This window comes from Petromyzon marinus, chromosome 27 (assembly GCF_048934315.1).
Source record: "Petromyzon marinus isolate PM22_M1 ecotype Great Lakes invasive population chromosome 27, UKy_Petmar_22M1.pri1.0, whole genome shotgun sequence".
Classification (NCBI taxonomy): domain Eukaryota; kingdom Metazoa; phylum Chordata; class Hyperoartia; order Petromyzontiformes; family Petromyzontidae; genus Petromyzon; species Petromyzon marinus.
Window position 1 is genome coordinate 3,970,813 of NC_133693.1, and position 25,524 is coordinate 3,996,336.

The 25,524-nt window shown below is 42.3% G+C and overlaps 1 protein-coding gene across 1 annotated transcript in view; it reads right to left on the reverse strand.

Annotated features, from left to right (window-relative positions):
- Positions 1 to 2,581: 2,581 nt before the first annotated feature.
- Positions 2,582 to 25,524, reverse strand: part of EPPK1 (epiplakin 1) — a 60,226-nt gene continuing 37,283 nt past the window's right edge. Inside the window, exon 9 of the mRNA XM_032961375.2 lies at positions 2,582 to 17,776. Coding sequence (XP_032817266.2) covers positions 3,317 to 17,776 — 14,460 coding nt within the window. The 3' untranslated portion in view covers positions 2,582 to 3,316. The remainder of the gene's footprint in view (positions 17,777 to 25,524) is intronic.

A 25,524-nucleotide genomic window follows, 5' to 3' on the forward strand; every position in this document is an offset into this window, starting at 1 on the left:
CGAACTCTGGTCGCGCCGGGTTAGTGGCGCAGTTTTTGCCAACAGCCGTTGTCAACCCGCTGCTGAATAAAAGCGATTTCAACAATCCATCATCGCTCCATCTCTAAGTGGAGGTTCCTCTTAGACACATTCCATTCCTTGGCTGCCATGGTGGCCAAAGCTACGAGTTAGGGTCCCTTTGATAACCACCATGTAATATAACTACCTAACTAAAACTAACTTTTTTTTTACCAGGTAAGGCCCACTGAGCTATATAGCTCTTTTTCAGAAGCGACCTGGCCACAAATTATACCTCAATTGAGTGGCATATCATGTGGAAATTTATAGCAGCCAAATTATCTAAACGCGTGATTTTGATTCTAAACGTGGAGGGGAAAACCGGAGGACCCAGAGACAAATCAGCGTGACCACGGGGAGGGAGAGACATGCAAACTCCAAATATACAGGCATCAGGGTGAGAATCGAACCCATGTACTCCCGTATACCTGGTGAGGTAGTTACCATCTCACTACCCATATGTTTTCACCAATATTGTAAAAGAACAACACATATTTTGCGAAGACAGAGCGCCCCTAAAGTGCTAATTGTTCGAGACCATGAGCGTACCGATGATGTGATTAGGCAAGAGGTAGCTGCGATATAGAATATCCCGGTTGCGACAGTGCGAGACAAATCAGAATATTGGGGTCCCACTTGACCCACTGCCGCATCCCATGAGCTGATAGTGTAGTTACTAATGTATTTACTACGCCACTGATAATGTAGTCACTACGCCACTGATAATGTAGTCACCACGCCACTGATAATGTAGCTACTACACCACTGATAATGTAGTCACTACGCCACTGATAATGTAATCACTATGCCACTGATAATGTAGTCACTACGCCACTGATAATGTAGTTACTACACCACTGATAATGTAGTCACTACGCCACTGATAATGTAGTCACTACGCCACTGATAATGTAGTTACTACGCCACTGATAATGTAGTCACTATGCCACTGATAATGTAGTCACTACGCCACTGATAATGTAGTCATTACGCCAATGATAATGTAGTTACTACACCACTGATAACATAGTCACTACACCACTGATAATGTAGTTACTACACCACTAATAATGTAGTTACTACATTACTGATAATGTAGTCACTATGCCACTGATAGTGTAGTTACTACACCACTGATAATGTCGTTACTACACCACCGATAATGTAGTTACTACACCACCAGTAATGTAGTTACTATACCACCGATAATGTAGTTACTATACCACCGGTAATGTAGTTATTACTCCACTGATAATGTAGTTACTACACCACCGATAATGTAGTTACTACACCACCGATAATGTAGTTACTACACCACCGGTAATGTAGTTACTACACCACTGATAATGTAGTCACTACACCACTGATAATGTAGTTACTACAACACTGAAAATGTAGTTACTACACCACCGGTAATGTAGTTACTACACCACTGGTGCCCCTCTGTTATCATTATTGACCACTGTCACATCCACACCGCACCGGTTAAGCGTCTCCACCATCCTTCATCAGTGTGTGTTCTGTGTCTTCTCTTGCTCTGTGTCTCTGTGCGTCTTTGTAATCCCCATGGCCATGTCTTTCAGAGAGAGAGACACGGAGGTCTTTGAAGCACTCTCGGCAATAACTGGTGGAAAAATACATTTCAAGAAAACTGAAATGCCATTATATTTTTCCCGCCAATTTTGACGAGCACCGTATGTTTGATGAACATCGTGCAATATTTATAACGCTTTGTTTGATTTCTAACCGTCTGTTGATTATGTTACGTGCTAATCTTCAGCACTTGCAATGCATGAACGATAAGCGATGAAAGAAAGCTATCAACGTTGGACGTTCGCTACAATTTGCAAACCAAAGACCTAGACTGTACCTCTACATACATTGTGGCCTGCAACTCAGGGATACATTATGCAAGTTATCAAACAAAAACATTCAAACCGGTTTCTGAAAACACTTTTGAACCGTGAACCGGTTCAAGCAGTTTCCGGATGCGCCCCAAAAATCAAATCTGTTTGACTCCGAGCAGCCAGCCAGTTAAAAAAAAAATTGGTCTATTTGTTTGTGTTTCTCCCTTGTTATGGGACTTTGCAGGATGAACGTTGACATTTCTAAGGGCAAGGGGTGACCAATGAGGTCCGAATTGGTCTGTAATAAGGTAGGGCACTGATAAGGGGTTGACAGGTGTGTAGTAACATAATCGTGGTCATAATGGTCCCTGTTTATCGTTTGTTCCGATCGATTTTTCCTCGTCGCTATGCTCCTCCGGTCGTCTTGTTCGCTGACCCGGGTCGCTCCCTCCACAAACGAGATTCGACTCGACAAGTAGCAGCAACATCTTTAAACGGGGACGTGTGGACAGTTTGACGCTGGGGTTGAGAGGAAAGTAGCCAATGGGACCCCGTGTGGAGCAGCCAAGGGGACCGCCGTGTGGAGTAGCCAAGTACACACGCTATACAAATACACCACAGGTAAACGTTGTTCAATCCACACTGCATTGATGCCCCCAACACATGTGACACCATCACATTTTTTTTAATCCTTTATTAAAATCCACTTTTTGAAAAATATACGAAACATAGACCCACGTGGAAAGATAAAATAGAGCATTACATCTAAACCCTAAATCCTGACACCAGGTGCGAGTAGCAATACAACTTCTGCGGCTTTCTGCTCTACTGTTTATAAACAGTACATTTAAAATACATCTGAAGCCACACAATAAAACACGAATGTGACGTAAAAACATTACAGCCTAAATTTAAAATTGACAGCTTATTGAAAACATTCTAAAATCTAAGTAAGCATACTTATCATCTATTGCTTATAAACCATTTGAATGAGCAAGTGATACGGTACATTCTAATGTTATAGAATGGCTTAAAAAAAATCTACCAGTAGATGCTTATAACCAGATACAGTAAATCCAAAAATCCCAAATTTCAAATATGGACCCCTGGCCTCTTCACCATAAAAAAATAGCCCTTAGGTTGAATCGTTTTACCCACAGGGCAATACCGGCCTCAAGTTCTAAATGTTTTTAGTCTTCTACTTAACGTTTATACATACACAATGTGTACCATGAGTGGACCAAATAATTTGTCTCCGTGGAGTGCAAACGCTAAATTTGACAGAAAGTGGGGAAAGTGTCCTCCCATTCACTGGCTGTGTCATAACCGCTGAATGCCATCGCGACTTTGTTGTTTGCATCTTTGTATTGGTTTTGTTTTCTCGGTCCCCCATGGGCCACTTTGAACAAATCCTACTGAGAATTTAACGCAGCAGAGAGTTTGTCCGCGAATTCGAAGATTGAAATCGCGCCAGAGTTGTACCTCTCCACCAACTCGCCCTTGATTTTATCCTCGGCCAGTGCTTTCGAAACGTCATAGCATTTCCCCGATTTCTTGTCGACCAACGTAGAGTAAGTGGTGCCGTCTGGAAGTGTCACCTTACTCTCCTCCCATGCACATTCGTCTGCCGAAAGCTTGAGGTACAGCTCTTTGCCCAAGAGGCCTTTCTGATACGCCTCGTAGACACTCATCTCCTTGCCGACGTCGGGATCAATAATGATTTTGCGTTTCTGTACGACCGTGGACGTTTGCTTGCGCTGTCTCAGCACAAAGAGGTAAAGCCCCGTGTCGGGGTCTGTGATGCAGCGTTTCATTAAGTCCAGGTAAGTGACCTTCTCTCCAGTGTTTGGATCAAAGAAACCCTTGGTGAATTCTTTTCCTTCAACCAAGGTTGTGTTCATCTCCTCGTCAAACAGCCCTCGGCTGTAGGCAACATTCATTGGGAGGCGATGGCTGGCCTGTGGATCGATGATGCCACCTGTGGCGATCTGAGCCTCCAGCAGATGAATTCCGTGGTCTTTTGACACAACGCCTTTCTTCACGGCTTGGAATAGTGACAGGACGCCCCCCGAGTGGGGGTCCTTGTAACCGGTGACGGCACACTCCGCTGCGAAAAGCTGATCACGGGATTCCTTTGTGACAACACCTTTTTCGACAGCCTCGTGGACCGTGAGCTTTTCATTGCTTACAGGGTTGATAATGAACCCGGTCGCCGCCTGTGCTTCCAGTAAGGCCATGCCGCTCTCCGGCTTGAGCATTCTTCTTTGGATCGCGTCACTGACCGACACCTTCTCTTTGGTCTCCTCCAGGTAAAGGCCTGCAATGCTGCTAGTGCCTTCAAGGTACCTCTTTACCAGACGGGTAACTTCTTGGATAGACGTTCGTCCATCGGCCAACTGATTTGCAACTTCGTCCTCTAATACCTGCGACTCGACAAGTTGTGCGACGCTAACTTGACGGCGGAAACCTCGGCACCAAAGGTTCTTCTTCGCCTCGGCCCGTTCCTTGGCTTCAATAATCTTAGTCACAGTAGCAATCACATCCGCAAGTGATATTTTACCAGATTTGTAATCATCAATGAGTTTCTCTCTCATTTCTGCGTCTATAAAATCACTGTCAAATATGTCTTTCAGAGAAACATTTTTACCGGCAAATCTACCAAAAGTCATGTTTATTTTTTCATTGTAAAGTATATCTAGCACCTGAGATTCTATGATGATGAATCTTTCCTCATTTGAACTTACGGAAGACTCCACCAAAAATGGATCATTCTCCGAGGAAGAGCCACCAGCATATTTTTCCACAGTTTCTGTCTTCTGGATGATCATTTCTTTAGATGTTTTCGAATCTTTGGGGTTAACACCATTAAACTCTTTAATAGGAAGCAAGCATAGACCTGTGTCAGGGTCGGTGATGCAGCGCCGCTTAAGATCTAAATATGTGAGGTTTTCTTCAGTGTTTGGGTCAAAGAAACCCTTTGTGTCATCACTGGGGTCAGTCAATATTTGGTTCATCTCTTCATCAAACAGTCCTCTGCTGTAGGCCACTTCCACTGGAAGACGGTGGCTGGCCTCTGGGTCGATGATGCCGCCCGTGGCGATTTGAGCTTCCAGTAGGCGGATGCCATGGTCTTTCAAGATGAGGCCCTTCTTCATAGCTTGGAAGAGTGATATTGTTTCCTTAGAGTACGGATCATTGTACCCAGTGACGGCTCGCTCTGCTGAAAGGAGTTTGTCTTTGTAATCCCACCCCACTACTTTCTGTTCCACTGCCTCATCCACTGACAGTTTGAGGTTGTTGATGGGATCAACAATGAATCCTGTAGCTGCCTGTGCTTCCAGCAAAACCAAACTGGTTCCTGGCCTCAAAAATCCCTTCTTCAAGGCATTGTATATGGACATTTTTTCCTTTGTTGCTTCAATGTAAACTCCGGCAATAGCAGTTGATCCGCCAAGGTAGTTTTGTATCGAACGCCTAACTTCTTCCTCTGATTTTAGGCCTTGCATCAACTGCTCTACCGTTTTACTGTCCAAGAGTTTTGATTTGACCAGTTCTTCTACAGACACTGGCTTTCGCAGCCCCTTAAATGAAATGCTTCTACCCTTTTGACTTTGCCTCTGTCGTTCAATTATTTCAGTAATTGTGATAATTAGTTTCTCAAATGAAATTTTGCCAGATCTGAAGTCGTCTAGTAGTTGCTTTTTCGTTGCTTCATCAATGAGATCTGTTTCAAATAACTCTTTTAGTGACAGCTTCTTTCCAGAGAACTTCCCAAAGGATATTTCAATATATTTATTTTGAAGTTTGTTCCAAATTTCTACTTCTGTAAGTGTGGTCGTAGTCGTCGTTGTAATTGTTGTAGTTTGGGACGATGTTCCAATCTGAGCACTCTGAACAGTCTTTGATTCAACTATTTTTGGAACATCACCTGAACTGACGTTCCCAAACTTGGTTCGTTTTTCCTTCAGAGATAGCAGGCATAGACCTGTGTCAGGGTCAGTGATGCAGCGCTGCTTGAGATCTAAATATGTGAGGTTCTCTTCAGTGTTTGGATCAAAAAAGCCCTTGGTGTCATCACTGGGGTCGGCCAATATTTGGTTCATTTCCTCATCAAACAGTCCTCTGCTGTAGGCCACTTCCACCGGAAGACGATGGCTGGCTTGCGGGTCGATGATGCCGCCTGTGGCGATTTGAGCTTCCAGGAGGCGGATCCCATGGTCTTTTAAGATGAGTTCCTTTTTCATGGCCTGGAAGAGTGAAAGTGTTTCTTTAGAGTACGGATCAGTGTACCCAGTGACAGCTCGCTCTGCTGAAAGGAGTTTGTCTTTGTATTCCCATCCCACTACTTTCTGTTCCACCGCTTCATCCACTGACAGTTTCAAGTTGTTGATGGGATCAACAATGAACCCTGTAGCTGCCTGCGCTTCTAGCAAAACCAAGCTGGTTCCTGGCCTCAAATAACCCTTCTTCAAGGCATTGTATATGGACATTTTTTCTTTGGTTGCTTCAATGTATAGTCCAGCTATAGCAGTTGATCCTTCTAGATAGTTTAGTATAGAACTTCCCACTTCATCCTGAGTTTTCTCACCATCATCCAGTTGTTGGACGGTTTTCATGTCCACAATTTTTGACTTGAACAGCTCATCCAATGTCACCTGCTTTCGTAATCCTTTAAATTTCATGTTTTTCATTTTTTCACTCATTCTCTCTGTCTCAATTATTTCAATTATCATGATGAGCAAAATCTCCTGAGAAATCTTTCCAGTTTTATAATCATTTATTAATTTCTCTTTCCTTTCTTTGTCAACCAGATCAGTCTCAAATATTTCCAGTATAGACATTTTTCTGTTGGCAAATTTTCCACTCTTGATCGTAACCGTTGACTTTGTGAACGTGTCCAACATTTCACTTTCCTGGACAATACGTGGGACCCCACTTGATACCACTTCAGATTTCTCCATCTTAAGATCTACACCATTATTGGATTTATTTTTTCCTTGACTGTCAGTCTGCACGGTTTCACTGCTTACAATGAGTGTCGTTGTTTTTGAGTTCTTGTCTTTAATTGGCAGCAAACACAGTCCAGTCTCTGGTTCGGTGATGCAGCGATTCTTGAGGTCTAAATACGTGAGGTTCTCCTGAGTGTTTGGATCAAAGAAACCTTTAGTGTCATCATTGGGGTCGGACAATATTTGGTTCATCTCCTCATCAAACAGTCCTCGGCTGTAGGCCACTTCCACTGGAAGACGATGGCTGGCCTGCGGGTCAATGATGCCACCAGTAGCGATTTGAGCTTCCAAGAGCCGGATGCCATGATCTTTCAAGATGAGTTCCTTCTTCATGGCCTGGAACAGTGAGATTGTTTCTTTAGAGTATGGATCTGTGTACCCAGTGACGGCTCGCTCTGCTGAAAGGAGTTTGTCTTTGTAATCCCATCCCACTACTTTCTGTTCCACTGCCTCATCCACTGACAGTTTGAGGTTGTTGATGGGATCAACAATGAATCCTGTAGCTGCCTGTGCTTCCAGCAAAACCAAACTGGTTCCTGGCCTCAAAAATCCCTTCTTCAAGGCATTGTATATGGACATTTTTTCCTTTGTTGCTTCAATGTAAACTCCGGCAATAGCAGTTGATCCGCCAAGGTAGTTTTGTATCGAACGCCTAACTTCTTCCTCTGATTTTAGGCCTTGCATCAACTGCTCTACCGTTTTACTGTCCAAGAGTTTTGATTTGACCAGTTCTTCTACAGACACTGGCTTTCGCAGCCCCTTAAATGAAATGCTTCTACCCTTTTGACTTTGCCTCTGTCGTTCAATTATTTCAGTAATTGTGATAATTAGTTTTTCAAATGAAATTTTGCCAGATCTGAAGTCGTCTAGTAGTTGCTTTTTCGTTGCTTCATCAATGAGATCTGTTTCAAATAACTCTTTTAGTGACAGCTTCTTTCCAGAGAACTTCCCAAAGGATATTTCAATATATTTATTTTGAAGTTTGTTCCAAATTTCTACTTCTGTAAGTGTGGTCGTAGTGGTCGTTGTAATTGTTGTAGTTTGGGACGATGTTCCAATCTGAGCACTCTGAACAGTCTTTGATTCAACTATTGTTGGAACATCACCTGAACTGACGTTCCCAAACTTGGTTCGTTTTTCCTTCAGAGATAGCAGGCATAGACCTGTGTCAGGGTCAGTGATGCAGCGCTGCTTGAGATCTAAATATGTGAGGTTCTCTTCAGTGTTTGGATCAAAAAAGCCCTTGGTGTCATCACTGGGGTCAGCCAATATTTGGTTCATTTCCTCATCAAACAGTCCTCTGCTGTAGGCCACTTCCACCGGAAGACGATGGCTGGCTTGCGGGTCGATAATGCCGCCTGTGGCGATTTGAGCTTCCAGGAGGCGGATCCCATGGTCTTTTAAGATGAGTTCCTTTTTCATGGCCTGGAAGAGTGAAAGTGTTTCTTTAGAGTACGGATCAGTGTACCCAGTGACAGCTCGCTCTGCTGAAAGGAGTTTGTCTTTGTATTCCCATCCCACTACTTTCTGTTCCACCGCTTCATCCACTGACAGTTTCAAGTTGTTGATGGGATCAACAATGAACCCTGTAGCTGCCTGCGCTTCTAGCAAAACCAAGCTGGTTCCTGGCCTCAAATAACCCTTCTTCAAGGCATTGTATATGGACATTTTTTCTTTGGTTGCTTCAATGTATAGTCCAGCAATAGCAGTTGATCCTTCTAGATAGTTTAGTATAGAACTTCCCACTTCATCCTGAGTTTTCTCACCATCATCCAGTTGTTGGACGGTTTTCATGTCCACAATTTTTGACTTGAACAGCTCATCCAATGTCACCTGCTTTCGTAAGCCTTTAAATTTCATGTTTTTCATTTTTTCACTCATTCTCTCTGTCTCAATTATTTCAATTATCATGATGAGCAAAATCTCCTGAGAAATCTTTCCAGTTTTATAATCATTTATTAATTTCTCTTTCCTTTCTTTGTCAACCAGATCAGTCTCAAATATTTCCAGTATAGACATTTTTCTGTTGGCAAATTTTCCACTCTTGATCGTAACCGTTGACTTTGTGAACGTGTCCAACATTTCACTTTCCTGGACAATACGTGGGACCCCACTTGATACCACTTCAGATTTCTCCATCTTAAGATCTACACCATTATTGGATTTATTTTTTCCTTGACTGTCAGTCTGCACGGTTTCACTGCTGACAATGAGTGTCGTTGTTTTTGAGTTCTTGTCTTTAATTGGCAGCAAACACAGTCCAGTCTCTGGTTCAGTGATGCAGCGATTCTTGAGGTCTAAATACGTGAGGTTCTCCTGAGTGTTTGGATCAAAGAAACCTTTAGTGTCATCATTGGGGTCGGACAATATTTGGTTCATCTCCTCATCAAACAGTCCTCGGCTATAGGCCACTTCCACTGGAAGACGATGGCTGGCCTCCGGGTCAATGATGCCACCAGTAGCGATTTGAGCTTCCAAGAGCCGGATGCCATGATCTTTCAAGATGAGTTCCTTCTTCATGGCCTGGAACAGTGAGATTGTTTCTTTAGAGTATGGATTTGTGTACCCAGTGACGGCTCGCTCTGCTGAAAGGAGTTTGTCTTTGTAATCCCATCCCACTACTTTCTGTTCCACTGCCTCATCCACTGACAGTTTGAGGTTGTTGATGGGATCAACAATGAATCCTGTAGCTGCCTGTGCTTCCAGCAAAACCAAACTGGTTCCTGGCCTCAAAAATCCCTTCTTCAAGGCATTGTATATGGACATTTTTTCCTTTGTTGCTTCAATGTAAACTCCGGCAATAGCAGTTGATCCGCCAAGGTAGTTTTGTATCGAACGCCTAACTTCTTCTTCTGATTTTAGGCCTTGCATCAACTCCTCTACTGTTTTACTGTCCAAGAGTTTTGATTTGACTAGTTCTTCTACAGACACTGGCTTTCTCAGCCCCTTAAATGAAATGCTTCTACCCTTTTGACTTTGCCTCTGTCGTTCAATTATTTCAGTAATTGTGATAATTAGTTTCTCAAATGAAATTTTGCCAGATCTGAAGTCGTCTAGTAGTTGCTTTTTCGTTGCTTCATCAATGAGATCTGTTTCAAATAACTCTTTTAGTGACAGCTTCTTTCCAGAGAACTTCCCAAAGGATATTTCAATATATTTATTTTGAAGTTTGTTCCAAATTTCTACTTCTGTAAGTGTGGTCGTAGTGGTCGTTGTAATTGTTGTAGTTTGGGATGATGTTCCAATCTGAGCACTCTGAACAGTCTTTGATTCAACTATTTTTGGAACATCACTTGAACTGACGTTCCCAAACTTGGTTCGTTTTTCCTTCAGAGATAGCAGGCATAGACCTGTGTCAGGGTCAGTGATGCAGCGCTGCTTGAGATCTAAATATGTGAGGTTCTCTTCAGTGTTTGGATCAAAAAAGCCCTTGGTGTCATCACTGGGATCGGCCAATATTTGGTTCATTTCCTCATCAAACAGTCCTCTGCTGTAGGCCACTTCCACCGGAAGACGATGGCTGGCTTGCGGGTCGATGATGCCGCCTGTGGCGATTTGAGCTTCCAGGAGGCGGATCCCATGGTCTTTTAAGATGAGTTCCTTTTTCATGGCCTGGAAGAGTGAAAGTGTTTCTTTAGAGTACGGATCAGTGTACCCAGTGACAGCTCGCTCTGCTGAAAGGAGTTTGTCTTTGTATTCCCATCCCACTACTTTCTGTTCCACCGCTTCATCCACTGACAGTTTCAAGTTGTTGATGGGATCAACAATGAACCCTGTAGCTGCCTGCGCTTCTAGCAAAACCAAGCTGGTTCCTGGCCTCAAATAACCCTTCTTCAAGGCATTGTATATGGACATTTTTTCTTTGGTTGCTTCAATGTATAGTCCAGCAATAGCAGTTGATCCTTCTAGATAGTTTAGTATAGAACTTCCCACTTCATCCTGAGTTTTCTCACCATCATCCAGTTGTTGGACGGTTTTCATGTCCACAATTTTTGACTTGAACAGCTCATCCAATGTCACCTGCTTTCGTAATCCTTTAAATTTCATGTTTTTCATTTTTTCACTCATTCTCTCTGTCTCAATTATTTCAATTATCATGATGAGCAAAATCTCCTGAGAAATCTTTCCAGTTTTATAATCATTTATTAATTTCTCTTTCCTTTCTTTGTCAACCAGATCAGTCTCAAATATTTCCAGTATAGACATTTTTCTGTTGGCAAATTTTCCACTCTTGATCGTAACCGTTGACTTTGTGAACGTGTCCAACATTTCACTTTCCTGGACAATACGTGGGACCCCACTTGATACCACTTCAGATTTCTCCATCTTAAGATCTACACCATTATTGGATTTATTTTTTCCTTGACTGTCAGTCTGCACGGTTTCACTGCTGACAATGAGTGTCGTTGTTTTTGAGTTCTTGTCTTTAATTGGCAGCAAACACAGTCCAGTCTCTGGTTCAGTGATGCAGCGATTCTTGAGGTCTAAATACGTGAGGTTCTCCTGAGTGTTTGGATCAAAGAAACCTTTAGTGTCATCATTGGGGTCGGACAATATTTGGTTCATCTCCTCATCAAACAGTCCTCGGCTATAGGCCACTTCCACTGGAAGACGATGGCTGGCCTCCGGGTCAATGATGCCACCAGTAGCGATTTGAGCTTCCAAGAGCCGGATGCCATGATCTTTCAAGATGAGTTCCTTCTTCATGGCCTGGAACAGTGAGATTGTTTCTTTAGAGTATGGATTTGTGTACCCAGTGACGGCTCGCTCTGCTGAAAGGAGTTTGTCTTTGTAATCCCATCCCACTACTTTCTGTTCCACTGCCTCATCCACTGACAGTTTGAGGTTGTTGATGGGATCAACAATGAATCCTGTAGCTGCCTGTGCTTCCAGCAAAACCAAACTGGTTCCTGGCCTCAAAAATCCCTTCTTCAAGGCATTGTATATGGACATTTTTTCCTTTGTTGCTTCAATGTAAACTCCGGCAATAGCAGTTGATCCGCCAAGGTAGTTTTGTATCGAACGCCTAACTTCTTCCTCTGATTTTAGGCCTTGCATCAACTGCTCTACCGTTTTACTGTCCAAGAGTTTTGATTTGACCAGTTCTTCTACAGACACTGGCTTTCGCAGCCCCTTAAATGAAATGCTTCTACCCTTTTGACTTTGCCTCTGTCGTTCAATTATTTCAGTAATTGTGATAATTAGTTTCTCAAACGAAATTTTGCCTGATCTGAAGTCGTCTAGTAGTTGCTTTTTCGTTGCTTCATCAATGAGATCTGTTTCAAATAACTCTTTTAGTGACAGCTTCTTTCCAGAGAACTTCCCAAAGGATATTTCAATATATTTATTTTGAAGTTTGTTCCAAATTTCTACTTCTGTAAGTGTGGTCGTAGTGGTCGTTGTAATTGTTGTAGTTTGGGACGATGTTCCAATCTGAGCACTCTGAACAGTCTTTGATTCAACTATTTTTGGAACATCACCTGAACTGACGTTCCCAAACTTGGTTCGTTTTTCCTTCAGAGATAGCAGGCATAGACCTGTGTCAGGGTCAGTGATGCAGCGCTGCTTGAGATCTAAATATGTGAGGTTCTCTTCAGTGTTTGGATCAAAAAAGCCCTTGGTGTCATCACTGGGGTCGGCCAATATTTGGTTCATTTCCTCATCAAACAGTCCTCTGCTGTAGGCCACTTCCACCGGAAGACGATGGCTGGCTTGCGGGTCGATGATGCCGCCTGTGGCGATTTGAGCTTCCAGGAGGCGGATCCCATGGTCTTTTAAGATGAGTTCCTTTTTCATGGCCTGGAAGAGTGAAAGTGTTTCTTTAGAGTACGGATCAGTGTACCCAGTGACAGCTCGCTCTGCTGAAAGGAGTTTGTCTTTGTATTCCCATCCCACTACTTTCTGTTCCACCGCTTCATCCACTGACAGTTTCAAGTTGTTGATGGGATCAACAATGAACCCTGTAGCTGCCTGCGCTTCTAGCAAAACCAAGCTGGTTCCTGGCCTCAAATAACCCTTCTTCAAGGCATTGTATATGGACATTTTTTCTTTGGTTGCTTCAATGTATAGTCCAGCAATAGCAGTTGATCCTTCTAGATAGTTTAGTATAGAACTTCCCACTTCATCCTGAGTTTTCTCACCATCATCCAGTTGTTGGACGGTTTTCATGTCCACAATTTTTGACTTGAACAGCTCATCCAATGTCACCTGCTTTCGTAAGCCTTTAAATTTCATGTTTTTCATTTTTTCACTCATTCTCTCTGTCTCAATTATTTCAATTATCATGATGAGCAAAATCTCCTGAGAAATCTTTCCAGTTTTATAATCATTTATTAATTTCTCTTTCCTTTCTTTGTCAACCAGATCAGTCTCAAATATTTCCAGTATAGACATTTTTCTGTTGGCAAATTTTCCACTCTTGATCGTAACCGTTGACTTTGTGAACGTGTCCAACATTTCACTTTCCTGGACAATACGTGGGACCCCACTTGATACCACTTCAGATTTCTCCATCTTAAGATCTACACCATTATTGGATTTATTTTTTCCTTGACTGTCAGTCTGCACGGTTTCACTGCTGACAATGAGTGTCGTTTTTGAGTTCTTGTCTTTAATTGGCAACAAACACAGTCCAGTCTCTGGTTCGGTGATGCAGCGATTCTTGAGGTCTAAATACGTGAGGTTCTCCTGAGTGTTTGGATCAAAGAAACCTTTAGTGTCATCATTGGGGTCGGACAATATTTGGTTCATCTCCTCATCAAACAGTCCTCGGCTATAGGCCACTTCCACTGGAAGACGATGGCTGGCCTCCGGGTCAATGATGCCACCAGTAGCGATTTGAGCTTCCAAGAGCCGGATGCCATGATCTTTCAAGATGAGTTCCTTCTTCATGGCCTGGAACAGTGAGATTGTTTCTTTAGAGTATGGATTTGTGTACCCAGTGACGGCTCGCTCTGCTGAAAGGAGTTTGTCTTTGTAATCCCATCCCACTACTTTCTGTTCCACTGCCTCATCCACTGACAGTTTGAGGTTGTTGATGGGATCAACAATGAATCCTGTAGCTGCCTGTGCTTCCAGCAAAACCAAACTGGTTCCTGGCCTCAAAAATCCCTTCTTCAAGGCATTGTATATGGACATTTTTTCCTTTGTTGCTTCAATGTAAACTCCGGCAATAGCAGTTGATCCGCCAAGGTAGTTTTGTATCGAACGCCTAACTTCTTCTTCTGATTTTAGGCCTTGCATCAACTCCTCTACTGTTTTACTGTCCAAGAGTTTTGATTTGACTAGTTCTTCTACAGACACTGGCTTTCGCAGCCCCTTAAATGAAATGCTTCTACCCTTTTGACTTTGCCTCTGTCGTTCAATTATTTCAGTAATTGTGATAATTAGTTTCTCAAATGAAATTTTGCCAGATCTGAAGTCGTCTAGTAGTTGCTTTTTCGTTGCTTCATCAATGAGATCTGTTTCAAATAACTCTTTTAGTGACAGCTTCTTTCCAGAGAACTTCCCAAAGGATATTTCAATATATTTATTTTGAAGTTTGTTCCAAATTTCTACTTCTGTAAGTGTGGTCGTAGTGGTCGTTGTAATTGTTGTAGTTTGGGATGATGTTCCAATCTGAGCACTCTGAACAGTCTTTGATTCAACTATTTTTGGAACATCACTTGAACTGACGTTCCCAAACTTGGTTCGTTTTTCCTTCAGAGATAGCAGGCATAGACCTGTGTCAGGGTCAGTGATGCAGCGCTGCTTGAGATCTAAATATGTGAGGTTCTCTTCAGTGTTTGGATCAAAAAAGCCCTTGGTGTCATCACTGGGATCGGCCAATATTTGGTTCATTTCCTCATCAAACAGTCCTCTGCTGTAGGCCACTTCCACCGGAAGACGATGGCTGGCTTGCGGGTCGATGATGCCGCCTGTGGCGATTTGAGCTTCCAGGAGGCGGATCCCATGGTCTTTTAAGATGAGTTCCTTTTTCATGGCCTGGAAGAGTGAAAGTGTTTCTTTAGAGTACGGATCAGTGTACCCAGTGACAGCTCGCTCTGCTGAAAGGAGTTTGTCTTTGTATTCCCATCCCACTACTTTCTGTTCCACCGCTTCATCCACTGACAGTTTCAAGTTGTTGATGGGATCAACAATGAACCCTGTAGCTGCCTGCGCTTCTAGCAAAACCAAGCTGGTTCCTGGCCTCAAATAACCCTTCTTCAAGGCATTGTATATAGACATTTTTTCTTTGGTTGCTTCAATGTATAGGCCAGCAATAGCAGTTGATCCTTCTAGATAGTTTAGTATAGAACTTCCCACTTCATCCTGAGTTTTCTCACCATCATCCAGTTGTTGGACGGTTTTCATGTCCACAATTTTTGACTTGAACAGCTCATCCAATGTCACCTGCTTTCGTAGTCCTTTAAATTTCATGTTTTTCATTTTTTCACTCATTCTCTCTGTCTCAATTATTTCAATTATCATGATGAGCAAAATCTCCTGAGAAATCTTTCCAGTTTTATAATCATTTATTAATTTCTCTTTCCTTTCTTTGTCAACCAGATCAGTCTCAAATATTTCCAGTATAGACATTTTTCTGTTGGCAAATTTTCCACTCTTGATCGTAACCGTTGACTTTGTGAACGTGTCCAACATTTCACTTTCCTGGACAATACGTGGGACCCCACTTGATACCACTTCAGATTTCTCCATCTTAAGATCTACACCATTATTGGATTTATTTTTTCCTTGACTGTCAGTCTGCACGGTTTCACTGCTGACAATGAGTGTCGTTGTTTTTGAATTCTTGTCTTTAATTGGCAGCAAACACAGTCCAGTCTCTGGTTCGGTGATGCAGCGATTCTTGAGGTCTAAATACGTGAGGTTCTCCTGAGTGTTTGGATCAAAGAAACCTTTAGTGTCATCATTGGGGTCGGACAATATTTGGTTCATCTCCTCATCAAACAGTCCTCGGCTGTAGGCCACTTCCACTGGAAGACGATGGCTGGCCTGCGGGTCAATGATGCCACCAGTAGCGATTTGAGCTTCCAAGAGCCGGATGCCATGATCTTTCAAGATGAGTTCCTTCTTCATGGCCTGGAACAGTGAGATTGTTTCTTTAGAGTATGGATCTGTGTACCCAGTGACGGCTCGCTCTGCTGAAAGGAGTTTGTCTTTGTAATCCCATCCCACTACTTTCTGTTCCACTGCCTCATCCACTGACAGTTTGAGGTTGTTGATGGGATCAACAATGAATCCTGTAGCTGCCTGTGCTTCCAGCAAAACCAAACTGGTTCCTGGCCTCAAAAATCCCTTCTTCAAGGCATTGTATATGGACATTTTTTCCTTTGTTGCTTCAATGTAAACTCCGGCAATAGCAGTTGATCCGCCAAGGTAGTTTTGTATCGAACGCCTAACTTCTTCCTCTGATTTTAGGCCTTGCATCAACTGCTCTACCGTTTTACTGTCCAAGAGTTTTGATTTGACCAGTTCTTCTACAGACACTGGCTTTCGCAGCCCCTTAAATGAAATACTTCTACCCTTTTGACTTTGCTTTTGTCGCTCAATTATTTCAGTAATCATGATCATTAGTTTCTCAAATGAAATTTTGCCAGATCTGAAGTCGTCTAGTAGTTTCCTTTTCGTGGCTTCATCGATGAGATCTGTTTCAAATAACTCTTTAATTGACAGCTTCTTTCCAGAAAACTTCCCAAAGGATATGTCAATATATGCATTTTGAAGTTGTTTCCACACTTCCTCTTCTGTTAATGTGATTGTAGTTATTTTTATCGTTGTGGTATGGGAAGAAGTTTCGATCTGGGCACTTTGAACAATGTTTGATTGGATTAGTTTCAGACCATCACCTGAACTGACAATCCCAAACTTGTTACCTTTTTCCTTCAAAGGTAGCAAGCATAAACCTGTGTCAGGGTCAGTGATGCAACGTTGCATCAATTCTAAATAAGTGAGGTTCTCTTCAGTGTTTGGATAAAAAAATCCCTTAGTGTCATCATTGGGGTCGGACAATATTTGGTTCATCTCCTCATCAAACAGTCCTCGGCTGTAGGCCACTTCCACTGGAAGACGATGGCTGGCCTGCGGGTCAATGATTCCACCTGTGGCGATTTGAGCTTCCAAAAGGCGGATGCCGTGGCTCTTAAGTATTAGATCTTTATCCATCGCTTGGAACAGGGAAATAGTTTTCTTAGTAACCGGGTCCGTGTAACCTGTCACCGCACGCTCTGCAGACATAAGCTTATCCTTAAAATCGTACCCTACGAGCCCCTTGTCCACGGCATCCTCCACAGACATCTTGAGGTCATTCACTGGGTCTATCAAGAAGCCAGTGGCAGCTTGTGCCTCCAAGAGTTCCAGAGTGGTCCCTGGGCGTAACATTCTCTTCACCATGGCTTTGTAAAGTGGAATCTTTTCTTGGGTTTTTTCGATGTACAGCCCAGCAATGCTCTTAGAACTTCCTAAGTACCGGTCGATGGTTTTGGTGATTTCAGAAACGGATTTTGAGCCTTCAACAACCTCGTTCGCTGTTTTGTCGTCCACAATGTGCGAGTCCACAAGAAGCTTGAGCGACACCTCTCGCCTAAGGCCTCTGAACTTGACATTTTCTCTCTGCTTCATCTGCACATTCTTCAAGATGGCTTCAGACATCTTTTCGAGTGTCAGCTTTCCCAGCCGGAATTCCTCAATGAGTTTGCGTCTATCGTCTTCACTGAAATATTCCGAGTGGAGCAGATCCCACAGGGACTTGGGTTCCGCTTTGGAACCCACCTTCTGTTTTGTGTTTTTTAAAATAACTTCAACTTCTGACAAGCTGAGTCCTTTGGTACTTGCACTTCTTGCAGCCTCTTCCTCTGTGATTTTCTGCAAATACATCACAAAACAATTTATTAATATGTTTGCTTGTCATACTAAGTACCTCGTTCAACTGACTCCACTATCTCGCTCGGGGTGAAAACACCTTTTGGAGATGACCCAATACTAATTAACCCTGGTGAACTATTATTTACTACTATTTTATTTACCAGATGAAGCCCACTGAGTTGGCGACAAATATTAGCTTAATAGAGTGGCTAATCACGTGGAAATGTATAGCAACCAAATGATCTAAACGCACGTTTCTAAATGTGGAGGGAAAAAACGGGACCAAGCCCACGACCTTCTGTATACCAGGCGAGGGAGATAACAACTCGCCACCGCGGTACATTCTGACTTGCAAGGAATGGAAGTTATAAATGGTACGTTTTATTTATGATCCATGTGCTATGTACAGGGTTATACATTCCCCATTTATTATTTTATGATCCTCTTACTCTCTTTCCAACAGGTGATTGAATATTGTGAAAGCAACAGCTTTATATGTTACAGAGCAACAGAGCAGATATATGATGGCATGGATGAAGATTCACGGATCGGTGGCTTACACAAGTGTCATAAATGCAAAATATCAATAACTTTGACTTACTTGTAATTAAATGATGTAAGCAAACCGAACTGATGAGGTTAGACAAAGTGGATCGGGAAAGTATCAAAGGATCGAATAAGTGGAAGTCATGCAGAGGATTTGAATACAATTTTAGTTTTTGTAAACTACAGTAGAACCTCGGAGATGGAACGAATGACCCAGAACTCGAACAATTCGGTGATCAAACAAAATTTTCGGCCATTTTTTGCCCCGGACATCGAACAAAAATTCGGAGGTCGAACAACTTGAAAGAATCTTCTTGGTTCTTTCGGGTAAAGTCACGTAGAATGGAAATAAAATAATAAAAATAAAACTTAATAAAATAAAATTCTCACTACGTTTCGGCCACAACACAAGTGGTGAAGAAACAGGTCAGTCCAGAAGACAGAACTTGAATGAACACTGTGAAGCAAGGACCGCGTCTTTTAAGCTGTGTGGGCGGAGTTAACATATGAATGAGCATGTTACCAGCCCCACCTCTGGAGCGGAGGAGGGGGGCTGGGAACACAGAAAAAGAAGAGAAACAGCCAAGGTGCGCTGCTGTGTCCTGTGTTGCATTATGACTATGCTATAAACTGGACTAATATACAATACAATATTATACCTTCCAATCTAAACTACATGGTATAACATCATATCCATAGACAAATTCCACCTTTGAATTATACAATGCGTTACTTTACACTACCCTATACTTTAGACTATAAAATATTAAACTTGGAACATTACACTGTCTTATTCTATGAACCCAACGATATACCACACTGCTGTATAATCACTATGCAATTAGGATGCTATATATTGCCTTATGAATTATGTTAAACATTACAATGTTATACTATTTATTATTATACCACATGTTATAAACCATACCATTAACCGTGGTGTGAGAGGTATTAAGAGGCAATGCCAGTGAATGGACTGCGGTTTGAAGGTCACCGTAAAATACAATCAATTAAGAACCGAAATGGTTTATAACATCTTTCCAATGGTTACTAAGCCAGAATCCATCTTCTCGGTTGAAATTGTCTCTGTTTGTATATGTGGATGGCCTCATGAACGAATCTTTCCTGGTAGCCGGATGGCTTGCAGAGAACCTCCGTCTTGGAGAAGTTAATGTCATTTGAGCCCACTGAATTATAACAGTGATCTGCCATGGCTGAGGAGTTCGTCCTTACCATGTTTCAAGTCTGCTTTATGTTCACGGATGCGGTCTGAGATATGTCGTTTGGTTTCTCCAATGTAGCTGCTACCAGAGGCACTTTAGTTTGTAAACGCCCAGGTACTCTATGTCTGGAACCACATCTTTTACAGATGGAACCAGATCACGGATTTTATGTACTGTGTTGAATCGGACCTGGATCTTGTGTTTATTCAGGATTTTGGAGATCTTTTTTGTGACCCCCGCAATGTAGGGTAAGGTGATGGTTTTGAATGGCTCCTCAAGAGGATCTTTCTTCATGACTGGAGTGATGGCTTTGCGGATTGTGTAGTCGGAGTAACCATTAGCCTTGAGAGCTTGGTGTACGTGTTTGAGTTCACTGACAATGTGTTCCTGGTCGGAAATGCATTGGGCTCTATGGTATAGAGTCTTGATGAGGGAGTTCTTCTGGGATGAATGGTGGTGGGAATCCGGTTTTAAGTAAGCATCCGTATGGGTAGCTTTCCTGTAGACAGAGTGGCTCATTGAACCATCAGGTCTCTTTTTTATTAGGACATCCAAAAAAGGTAGCTTGCCATCTTTTTCGACTTCCATGGTAAATCTGATGGCTGGGTGTATGGAATTGATGTGGTCGAAAAATTGGTCTAGAGCAGGCCGGCCATGTGGCCAGATGACAAAAGTGTCATCCACATACCTCTTCCATAAGGTTGGGCGCAGAGTGGCAGTCTGGATGGCGTCAGTCTCAAATTTCTCCATGAAGATGTTAGCTATAACCGGAGATAGGGGGGAGCCCATTGGGGTGCCCTCAGTTTGTTTGTAGAAAGTTCCATTCCAAGTGAAGTATGTATTGGTTAAACAGTGTCTCACCAGGGGGGTACCTCAGTGTTTAGTCCTTGATGAACCAAGTCTTCAATGATTGCGATGGTGTCAGGTACAGGAACCTTGGTGAATAAGGAAACTACATCAAAACTGACAAGCAGGTCGTCTGGGGACAGGGAAATACCCTTGATTGTCGATACCAGGTGAGTAGAATTTTGTACCGCAGAGGTGGTTTTTCCAGTGAAAGGACGCAGGATTTCAGACAAAAAACGAGCCAGTTTGTAGGTGGGGGAGTTGATAGTAGAGACGATGGGACGAAGGGGTGTATCTACTTTATGTATTTTTGGTAAGCCGTATAATCTTGGTGGCCTGGCAGCATTAATTGATCAATCTAAACAGTTTTCGTTGAAGAAATTTGAGACTGACGCCATCCAGACCGCCACTCTGCGCCCAACCTTATGGAAGAGGTATGTGGATGACACTTTTGTCATCTGGCCACATGGCCGGCCTGCTCTAGACCAATTCCTCGACCACATCAATTCCATACACCCAGCCATCAGATTTACCATGGAGGTCAAAAAAGAAGGCAAGCTACCCTTTTTGGATGTCTTAATTAAAAGGAGACCTGATGGTTCAATGAGCCACTCTGTCTACAGGAAAGCTACCCATATGGATGCTTACTTAAAACCGGATTCCCACCACCATCCATCCCAGAAGAACTCCCTCATCAAGACTCTATACCATAGAGCCCAATGCATTTCCGACCAGGAACACATTGCCAGTGAACTCAAACACGTACACCAAGCTCTCAAGGCTAATGGTTACTCCGACTACAGAATCCGCAAAGCCATCACTCGAGTCATGAAGAAAGATCCTCTTGAGGAGCCATTCAAAACCATCACCTTACCCTACATTGCGGGGGTCACAAAAAAGATCTACAAAATCCTAAATAAACACAAGATTCAGGTCCGATTCAACACAGTACATACAATCCGTGATCTGGTTCCATCTGTAAAAGATGTGGTTCCAGACATACAGTACCCGGGCGTTTACAAACTAAAGTGCCTCTGTAGTAGCAGCTACATTGGAGAAACCAAACGACATATCTCGGACCGCATCCGTGAACATAAAGCAGACCTGAAACACGGTAGGACGAACTCCTCAGCCGTGGCAGATCACTGTTATAATTCAGTGGGCTCACATGACATTGACTTCTCCAAGACGGAGGTTCTCTGCAAGCCATCTGGCTACTATGAGAGATTCGTTCATGAGGCCATCCACATATACAAACACAGAGACAATTTCAACCGAGAAGATGGATTCTGGCTTAGTAACCATTGGAAAGATATTATAAACCATTTCGGTTCTTAATTAATTGTATTTTACGGTGACCTTGACCGCAGTCCATTCACTGGCATTGCCTCTTAATACCTCTCACACCACGGTTAATGGTATGGTTTATAACATGTGGTATAATAATAAATAGTATAACATTGTAATGTTTAACATAATTCATAAGGCAATATATAGCATCCTAATTGCATAGTGAATATACAGCAGTGTGGTATATAGTTGGGTTCATAGAATAAGACAGTGTAATGTTACAAATCTAATATTTTATAGTCTAAAGTATAGGGTAGTGTAAAGTAATGCATTGTATAATTCAAAGGTGGAATTTGTCTATGGATATGATGTTATACCATGTAGTTTAGATTGGAAGGTATAATATTGTATTGTATAGTAGTCCAGTTTATAGCATAGTCATAATGCAACACAGGACACAGCAGCGCACCTTGGCTGTTTCTCTTGTTTTTCTGTGTTCCCAGCCCCCCTCCTCCGCTCCGGAGATCATGCTGGTAACATGCTGATTCATATGTTAACTCCGCCCACACAGCTTAAAAGACGCGGTCCTTGCTTCAGTGTTCATTCAAGCTCTGTCTTCTGGACAGACCTGTTTCTTCACCTGAAGAAGGCCACTTGTGTTGTGGCCGAAACGTCGTGAGAATTTTATTTAATTATGTTTTATTTGTATTATTTCATTATTTCCATTCTACGTGACTTTACCGAAAGAACCAAGAAGGTGAATCCCTGCAGTCACGAAAGCTTTAAATCGAAACTTGAGAGAAACTGTATGGGCCGAGACGCGTAGCCAGAATGACCGAGACAAAGGCGAATGACCCAGTTTACGCGTAGCCCTCGCCCAGTGCAGACCCGCAAAAACATCGTTCTGTTAACTTTTTCCTTACCACTTTCCACTCAAGCCATCCACTCTCCTTACTACAGATAAAGTGAAGTTCAATGTTCATTTAGTCTATTAATTATAACTGTGTTTCTTGTTTTTTGTATGCTTTTATGTACTGTACTGTATTTTAATATTGTAAACTTTGTGTAAAAATGGCCCATAACAGGAGCATCCTTGGGTGGGGAACCAATTAATGTTATTTCCTAGATTTGAAGCTTTCGTGACTGCAACGATTCATACACTTTGGTTTTATTCGGTAAAGTCACGTAGATAAAATAAAACAAAATAAAAGAAAATAATTAAATCACATTATTTTCTTTTATTTTATCTACGTGACTTTACCGAATAAAACCAAAGAGTGTGAATGCTATTTCCATTCATTCTTACGTGGAAAATTGATTCGGTGTTCGAACAAATCGGTGTTCGAACACGGTTTTGGAACGAATTAAGTTCGATCTCTGAGGTACGACTGTATTAACTATTTTTATTTTTTGATTTAAAGCTTTCGTGACTGCAGTAATTCATATTCTTAGTTTTTTCGGTAAAGTCACGTTGAAGAGAAACAACAAAATAACAAAATATATATAAAACAATAAAAAATTCTCACGACGTTTCGACCATAACTCAAACGGTCATCATCAGGTGTGTCGGTTTGCATAAATTTATTTTGAAAACGGCATATTTATTTATTTATATATATAAAAAAATAACGTTTGCGTCACGCGCAACGATTGCCAGTTTGCCCAGGACTAGTCCATCTATTTTTTGAAAAGAGGAGGGGGGAGACGAAATTTGTTTTTATGTATGCTGTCTGAAAGCCACTGTAAGCATGAACAATCAATCAAGAACTGAAATGATTTATCAAATCTTTCCAATGATTGCTAAGATAGAATCCATCTTCTCGGTTGAAATTGTCTCTGTGCTTGTATATGTGGATAGCCTCATGAACGAATCTCTCATGGAAGCCAGATGGCTTACAAAGAACCTCCGTCTTGGAAAAGTCAATGGCATGTGAGCCTACTGAATTAGAACAATGATCTGCTACGGCCGAGGTGTTGGTCCTACCGTGTTTAAGGTCTGCTTTATGTTCACGAATGCGGTCCGAGATATGGCGTTTGGTTTCTCCAATGTAACTACTACCACAGAGGCAACTTAGTTTGTAGACACCAGGGTATTGTATGTCCGGAATCACATCTTTTACAGACGGAACCAGATCACGGATTTTATGTAATGTGTTGAAACGGACCTGGATCTTGTGTTTATTCAAGATTTTGGAGATCTTTTTTGTGATGCCAGCAATGTAGGGTAAAGTGATGGTTTTGAAAGGCTCCTCAAGAGGGTTCTTCTTCATGGTTTGAGTGATAGCTTTGCGGATTGTATAGTCGGAGTAACCATTAGCCCTAAGAGCTTGGTGTACGTGCTTGAGTTCACTGCTTATGTGTTCCTGGTCGGATATGCATTGGGCTCTATGATACAGAGTCTTGATGAGATAATTCTTCTGTGATGGATGGTGGTGGGAATCCGGTTTCAGATAAGCATCCGTATGGGTAGCTTTCCTGTAGACAGAGTGGCTCATTGAACCATCAGGTCTCTTTTTAATTAGGACATCCAAAAAAGGTATCTTGCCATCTATTTCGACTTCCATGGTAAATCTGATGGCTGGGTGTATGGAATTGATGTGGTCGAAGAATTGGTCTAGAGCAGGCCGGCCATGTGGCCAGATGACAAAAGTGTCATCCACGTACCTCTTCCATAAGGTTGGGCGCAGAGTGACAGTCTGGATCGCGTCAGTCTCAAATTTCTCCATGAAAATGTTAGCTATAACTGGAGAAAGGGGGGAGCCCATTGGGGTGCCCTCAGTTTGTTTGTAGAAAGTTCCATTCCAAGTGAAGTATGTATTGGTTAAACAGTGTCTCACCAGGGGGGGTACCTCAGTGTTTAGTCCTTGATGAACCAAGTCTTCAATGATTGCAATGGTGTCAGGTACAGGAACCTTGGTGAATAAGGAAACTACATCAAAACTGACAAGCAGGTCGTCTGGGGACAGGGAAATACCCTTGATTGTTGATACCAGGTGAGTAGAATTTTGTACCGCAGAGGTGGTCTTTCCAGTGAAAGGACGCAGGATTTCAGACAAAAAACGAGCTAGTTTGTAGGTGGGGGAGCTGATAGTAGAGACTATGGGACGAAGAGGTGTATCAACTTTATGTATTTTTGGTAAGCCGTATAATCTTGGTGGCCTGGCAGCAGAAGGTTTCAACGAAAACTGTTTAGATTGATCAATTAATGCGGTTGAATCAGAAATTATTTTGTTGGTTTGTGTGACGAGGCTGTTGGTGGGATCTCTTTTTATTTTTGTATAACTACCATCATCGAGTAATTCTTTAATTTTGTTGTTGTATTCTATTTTATCCATGATGACAGTAGCATTGCCTTTGTCAGCTGAGAGAACTACAATATCATTCCTCTTTTTTAATTTATATAATTCAAAACGCTCATCTTTGCTGAGGTTGCTAGCTGGCATCTTAGCGTTTTTGAGGGTTGCAGCGATTTCAGATCTTGCTACACCCAGCCATCAGATTTACCATGGAAGTCGAAATAGATGGCAAGATACCTTTTTTTGGATGTCCTAATTAAAAAGAGACCTGATGGTTCAATGAGCCACTCTGTCTACAGGAAAGCTACCCATACGGATGCTTATCTGAAACCGGATTCCCACCACCATCCATCACAGAAGAATTCTCTCATCAAGACTCTGTATCATAGAGCCCAATGCATATCCGACCAGGAACACATAGGCAGTGAACTCCAGCACGTACACCAAGCTCTTAATGCTAATGGTTACTCCGACTATACAATCCGCAAAGCTATCACTCAAACGATGAAGAAGGACCCTCTTGAGGAGCCTTTCAAAACCATCACTT